The following is a 7002-nucleotide window of genomic DNA, read 5'->3' as shown; positions in this document are numbered from 1 at the left end:
CAAATCAAGTAAGGAGTAGCCTGACAGGAGACAAGACGATAACGTCCTGGTTTACATGAGCTGTGGCATGGTAGAATGTTTTCACAGCTGTTACAGCTGAATGAGTAGACGTAACATTCAGGTTTAGCCTGGTTTAGCGCAGCGCGGTGGCATGACTTTGGATCAAAGATCCTTGATTACGGACAGCTGAGCACTGACGTAACAACTAATCTTTGCCGCCAAAGGGTCTTAATGTAAACTCTATGGGAATTTTAAACTCTTTTATCGTAAATATTTCAAAAAGTATGAAGTTCCCAAATGTGAAAAATACAATCATCAAATCTCCGTTACAAGACCTTTTTGTAGGAGTGTTTGAATGACGTGAAACGGTTCAGTGGTTTTAGCGCTATTAACCGTTGATTTTGGTCGGAAAGAGAATAATAACTATAAGAATCGGGATAACAGTACATTGCATTTACATGCAATGTATTTATCAAACAGCGTTATCAAATTACCTTAGCACCACATTATGGCAACGTTGCTCAAGTCACCAAATGGCAACGTTACCAAATGACCTTAGCGCTACCTTATGGCAACATTGCTCAAGTCACCAAATGGCAACGTTATCAGATGACCATAGCATTCGTATGACAGCTTTGAGCACAACATACCTCGCTAAGCCATTAATCGAGCTTCGTAGGACACCCCACAGGTGTAATGTGCCAAGCTTTGATATTGATTATTTAATCTGACTGGTTATGTGTTTCGTCCAAGTAAATAGTCACACTAGCAGATTAATGAAGCCTGGAGTTCATTCCAAAATCCTAGCTTGTACAACAGGAAAGTGAACTAACTGAATACAATTTTGGTAAATATCAAAACGTCTTTATGGCTTCTTGGTTAAGTCAACAATCTTCAAAACAAATCTCTCAACAACAAAGACACCACAAGTCTTGAATTTTCTCCTACTTTTATTATTATTTTTTTTAGTACAACAGTTTTAAGTCAACATGTTTTTCCCATCGTGATGCCAAAAATGTATTGCTCATTTGCCTTCCTTGTGTGTAGACCCTCATTTTCTCCAGTCCCATTCCAAGATGGCTTCCCCACACCCCGTCGGTCTGGTGGAGAACAAGTCATGTGCTTTGAGATTGACACCGGCTCTCCCGGTGTATGAAAGCATGAAAGCAAAGATGTCAGCAGCACTGGGGGCAGACATTAAGACAACACACACATACACACTTCCCAGAGAGCAGGAACAGATTCTGGAACAGACCTAGCCCGCAGTAGGCCCAAAATTGAGCCACAGCTGGGGCCCGGTTGGACCTTGGCTCAGAGGCAGATCTGTCCCTTAACTGCAAGTCTGGGCCGGTACCGTCTATCAATGAAAACTAGCAGATTCTGGAAAAGCGTAATCTACCTGAAGATTTGCAATATACAGAAGGGAGCAAGATAGAGAGAAACCAAACACGCCCATGTGGAGAACTCGTGTGCTACTTCTTGTTTTGTTCTGTTTAAGTGCTAAAAACAGGTCATTTTTTTTCTGAACTTCACAGGGTCACATTTCCAAACGCACAGTATGCAATAGATACATGTTAAAGTTCTATGCACAGAGACATGCTTCTTTTTTTGTTTGTTTTATAAAAAAAAGCAAAGGTAAGAACACTGCTGCTAATAGCCAAGATCAAAAGCTGCATGAACAAATCTAGGAGATGGCCATCTCTAGAACGAGTCTGGAACTGTTCCAACACCGGTCCTGCAGGATCAGGAACGGAGCGGAGCGGACCCAGACCGTTTCCGAAGTTGGCAGATGCTCGGGAACACATCCAAAGAAATGGACAAGAGACTCAAGAGACCAAAGAAAAAGAACCATAGCAATGTAGACACAAACTAAAATCCGCAGGGAAACGCCACAGATGCAGGTTCCCCCTCCACCTTGTTCCCCAACCAGGATCTGAATAGAGCTGTAGGCCATGGATGGCAAAGTCTTTAGGGGGAAACCTGCCCAAGAGAGGCGTTCTCTGCTACAGAACCAGCAAGTGTCGCCATGGGTGAATGTTGCTGTGGCGACAAGAATCACTGTTTAATCTGGTGGAAAGCAATGCACTGGAGTTAAACTTTTCTCTTCTTTTTTTTTCTCAAAAAGGTAGGCAGTGAACAAAGATACTGGCTGTCAAAACAAAAGGAAAAAATAAATCTTTGGATGTGTAAAAAAAACCTTTAGTATCACTCCCCGTAACCCTCCCACCCCATCCCCTTTGATTGTAATGTTCAGTTTCCTGCACACCCGTCACCCTCAGGCTCTTTGGTTTCCTTGTTCTTGCGGACCTCCTCAATTTTCTTGTCCTGAGAGCAAAAAAGAGCAAAAGAGAACTTAGAAGTGGTTTCATTTAGACAACTACGCACTCTTAAACAAGACTTCAGAAAACACAGGGCTCTAAAGGGGTCAATCTTAAGTACCTTCTCCTTGAACTTCTCGCTCATGGCCGCCAGAAGTGCTTCTCTGTTTTCTTTGTTAGCCTCCATCTTCTGGTTGAGCTTCTCCTCAGCCAGCTTGCTGAAGTTGTTATTCTCCTCCTGAGCTTTCTGAAGCACCTCCTTCTCGTGCTCGCGCTTCTCAGCTAAGTGCTTCAGAACCTCAGCCTCGTGTGACTGAAAAGGGAGTGCAGAGTGGACAAATTGCAGACACATTCAGCTTGAGCTAGAATACTTTAGAGATGTGAAGTGAGAAGTGGTAGGCTACACAAAGATGGAAATGATAATCATCAATGAATGACATTTCATTAAGTAAATGCAATTTTAAAAGGTGACGGAATGGAAATATTTTTTTTCTTGGTTTTCATGAATTATGAGAGGTTGTGCATAAACAAAGAGCTATCATGAACATGAATCATGGTTGTGCCCTCCTTCATATGAACATCTTGAACTTAGAAATGGACACTAAAAAATGGGTGAATTAGAAAAGAGCCTGCTTATGATGTCAGACATCACAATGCCATTGAAGTTCAATTGGGTTGCCATTTAGTCAAACAGACCATTTCAATACCCAGCCTAAATATATGGTTTTATTAGTCTTGTAAAATTGCTATTGAGTTTATTTATATTAAATCTAAGTTGAATATATACTGTTTTAACATCAGAGAACACAGTGCAATACTCAATTCATCCATTCTATGTCACCTTTAAAATAAAAAAAAGCTTTCTTAACTTAATAAAATAGTGTTTTAAAATTGCAGAACCAGTGTGGACCTACATGCAAATAGACAAACCTAAGTGAGTGAATCGTGTGTGCATGTGTGTGAGAATATACACGTGTGCTGTCCAGCGTGCTGTGGGGGATTGATGGAGGTCAGTGTCTCACCTTGCGCCTCTCCTCAGCAGCCTCCAGTTTCCTCTGGATCTCCTCCAAAGACAGGTCCTTCTTCTTGGGGGGCGACAAGGGGAACTCGCCCTTGGCGTCCGGGGCGGGGGTTCCGAGGATCACTTCAAATGCCTGCCCAGAGGCACGCTTGTCGAGTTCCTTCACCTGAATATCTGTGTTATGAAAATGGATAATAATAATCATTTGTTATTGTAACAGCCATTAATTACAAATACAGAAATAGACTTTTGTTTTGTTTTCGGAAAAGACAGATGTTTGGATTGCATAATTTCATGTGAAAAGGGTGCAGAAATGACTAACGTTTCAATGTAGGATTACATCTTCAGAGTCCATGGACGGCAAAGGCGGTCACAACCGTTAAAGTTATTCTTAGATCACCGTCAGGTGCCTAGATGAGGGGCGTACCTTTTATTTTGTGTCCCCCCTCCCCTCCCCAATAGACACTTACCACCAGAAGAGGCCATATTTGTGGTGAGACTGGTTCAGTGGTACCTGTCAATCAAAATGCAAGAATATCAATTAAGATGTACTCTGAAAAACCCAATTACAATGAGACAGTAATCACTAGACAAGAAATATCTAAATCGGTCCAATATCGCCGTCTAGTGGTGAACTTGAGTCATCCACTTTGTAGATTGTAAAATGAAAGATGTACCGTGCATTAATATGACAGCGAGCCCAATAGTGACCCCATTTGGTCAATTTGATTGCAACAAATAACCACCGCCCATCGGTCCTGTTTATTGTTGTATTGTTGACAGCAAAATTAATCCTCAAGACGGCCCATCTTTATTTCACTGTGGTTTGAAAATGATCCCAATTTGTATCGTCTAAACAGCTCATGCAATAGAAGTCTAACAAAATGCAAGCCCATGCATTCGGTCGTTCCATTCAAGCCTCACAGCAATGCAATATAAACGTGCATCTCAAAAGTGAGAAACAAAGGAGCTTATGGACAAACATTCGACTTTGGCGCGCTTTGAACGAGCGGTAGGTAAATCGGTTAACCGCACGCTTCTCTCTTCATCCTGAACTCATGTCACGGGCTTACTTGCAAACCTAAAGCGAAACGAAGACATGCATTCATCAGGCAATCTCGGATCGTCAAACTATCATGACAATCGACAGAAAGACTGTTGATATTGAACTGTGGATTATATCATCCGAATCGAGATTAGCACCTTCACAACGTTAACGTTACCTCAGACAAATTAATGATCCCGCTGTTCTGAAGCCAAACAAGCATCTGCACTCTACAAAATAATGGTAGCCTTCGCATTTACTGTACACTCATCTTGCCATGGATAACATTAGATGTCAGTGGCAGAGCGTCCCTAATTGTGCATTTTAGGCAGAAGGCACAAAACTGCACACATTTCGCAGCGTTCTGAGGGTCTGTGAGACAAAAGCGCTACTATGTGAGTGACGGCAGCTGCAAACAAAGGCAGACAAGAAAGACCGCGTGCCCTGCTCCGCCTGTTTGCTTTGTAATTAGCATTATCTCCCACCAGCAGCATCCTCCTGAAACTCATTCTGGTTCATTTTGAAAATAAATTCAACGAACACTCGATCTTCTTGCTTCCGAGGAACAATGTGAGGGAGGGGTGTTATGAATCTGTTAGGTCAGGCTAACTGTTACAAACAGTAGGATGAATCAAATAAGTTATAATGTTAAGTGGCAAAATGTTAACATTGCAACGATAACGTTATGTCCATTGTTACAGTGGTGCGAACAAAAGGTGCAGGTTCACCGCGTCGACCGATATAACGTTAGCTTAGGTGTGTTCGTTACAAACACCAGCAACGCAAGATGGAATGGGTAGCCTAAATAATGGTACCCAAGCGTATAATACTGTCATTCACTCAGAAAGTTACAGACATTTAAACTGAATGTGGGCACAATACCCATGTGGATTGCTAGACATGTGGGTAGAATGTTTCGTGTATCAATAGCTAATGGGCTTGCTGACATAGCTAGACAAGGCTCACCCACCCAAAAACTGAGACCCAGCCCTTGGAAAATGCTAGACAGCAGCATGCACAGCCATTGTTTGATTTTCACCTCATAACGTCACTACAGAGCTGGAATTCAACTTGAATTTGACGAAATGAGTAAAATACGCATTTCTTACTAACGCTAGCAATACATAAAATCAACGTCTGTTTCTCCGGGAGGTTAGGGTGCGTAAATATTACTTCTCTCAAGCACGGCACAAATGATGATGATGATAATAATCACAAGGATCTTGACAAAATTGACTTGATTCTTAAAACCATGTAATCCCAAAAAATATTGCTTATATTAAGATGTAATTTAAGAATATGCCCGAGCGCTACAAATCCTCTGAAATGAACAGCTAGAACACAATTAGCCGTCACACCCACCTTCTGCAACAGTCGACAGATGATTCTCAGCCCAGACCTTCTCGCGCCGATTCCTTCACTTGCCAAAGCAGTTCGCGCATAAAAAGACCAAATATTATTTCGTCACAGGGCGATCTGCCCTCTTATTGGCTCTTGCATCTCTTAACGTGGTATTGTGGGACTTGTAGTTATTTCACTATTTAGGTATCTAAACAAGACCACGAGGTGAGGCAGGCCATAGTAAAATCCAACTCTTTAAGATGTAAAATTAGAATTTAATACCAGCCCTGTTTCAATGATCAAATGTGTTTGCATTTCTAAGCTTATTGAAACGAGCAAAAAAGTAAAAAATAAAATCAATCTATGTCCTGTAAAAAGGCATTTGTAGCCTAATCGCTGTGACAAAGCTGTAGGCCTATTACATTTAGACTGCATCCTTTTGCCAGTGATGGGATCTTATGCAATAGCTTCTACTTGATGAAGTGCCTGCAGTCGTAATCAAAGGAGAAACCATCCAGGACTTGTTGTTGAACACATGGGCTAACCTCAGCTGTAGCCTATGTTATGCAAACTATCTGCTTGCATCCCAACTAAATGTCAGTGACCATCCACACTCAATGTTGATGAGGATATGGATGACCAAGGGGGTCACTGACTTCAAAGTAATAGCCTACTGCGTAATAAAAGCCGGGCATGGATGAAATCGCATTCATCACACTCTTCCCCTCTTCTTCTCATCTAGCCTGGGAGAACCCATATGATCCTTAGGAAATTTTGAATTTGCTGCAAGTCTGTCTGGCAAAGAGGCCATTCACTCCCATTTACAATGTTCCTAAAACACCACATCCGTTGAGGTGGACTTAATTTGATGACATCAAAGATGTCATGACATTCGTTTGTTGAGATGTTTTTTCCGTTGCTCTGCATAATAGGCCTATGTCAGTGGCATTTTTTGGTGTGGTGGCGGTTGTCACTCAAACTGTGGCCTGCAGTGTCAATTTATCCCGTTTGAGGTAAGCATTTATTTACTTTTTTAAAATATAAATTCAACCTTTGTGATGTCATTTTCCATGAAATGTATTGACTGTATTGTCTGTCTTGCGCCTTCTACTGTTTATAAGGCCCTGTCTGTTTTGTATTCTTGTGTTCTTGGTGAAACCGAAGAAACACATTCACATCTGTAGATAATACAGTTTTTTGTATTTGTGTGCGTATTCACATTTGTAATATGACCGTGCAGGGAGACTTATGGAGAGTCCTGCATTACAGCTCATCAA

At 41.6% G+C, this 7002-nt stretch overlaps 1 protein-coding gene across 2 annotated transcripts; it reads right to left on the bottom strand.

Annotated features, from left to right (window-relative positions):
- Window positions 1-932: 932 nt before the first annotated feature.
- Window positions 933-5857, bottom strand: LOC134072820 (stathmin-like). Of its 2 annotated transcripts, none has more exons than XM_062529679.1 (5): window positions 5747-5857; window positions 3810-3853; window positions 3341-3513; window positions 2440-2631; window positions 933-2325 (listed from the first exon to the last, which is right to left on the bottom strand). In XM_062529679.1, the coding sequence occupies exons 2-5, from the start codon at window positions 3823-3825 to the stop codon at window positions 2251-2253; spliced, it is 456 nt and encodes a 151-aa protein (XP_062385663.1). In that variant the 5' UTR covers window positions 3826-3853; window positions 5747-5857; the 3' UTR covers window positions 933-2250. The 2 variants fall into 2 exon arrangements, with proteins under 2 accessions (XP_062385663.1, XP_062385664.1); XM_062529680.1 differs by lacking the exon at window positions 5747-5857 and adding an exon at window positions 4563-4683.
- Window positions 5858-7002: the final 1145 nt, after the last annotated feature.

This window comes from Sardina pilchardus, chromosome 24 (assembly GCF_963854185.1).
Source record: "Sardina pilchardus chromosome 24, fSarPil1.1, whole genome shotgun sequence".
NCBI lineage: Eukaryota > Metazoa > Chordata > Actinopteri > Clupeiformes > Clupeidae > Sardina > Sardina pilchardus.
This window is presented reverse-complemented; position numbering and strand designations above follow the sequence as displayed.

Excerpts from the sequence above, each read along its gene's own strand:
- LOC134072820 (XM_062529679.1), bottom strand. Across the intron at positions 2,632-3,340 it reads CTGCTGAGGAGAGGCGCAAG|TCACACGAGGCTGAGGTTCT; the intron begins GTGAGACACTGA and ends CTCCCTTTTCAG. Across the intron at positions 2,326-2,439 it reads GCGAGAAGTTCAAGGAGAAG|GACAAGAAAATTGAGGAGGT; the intron begins GTACTTAAGATT and ends TTTTGCTCTCAG.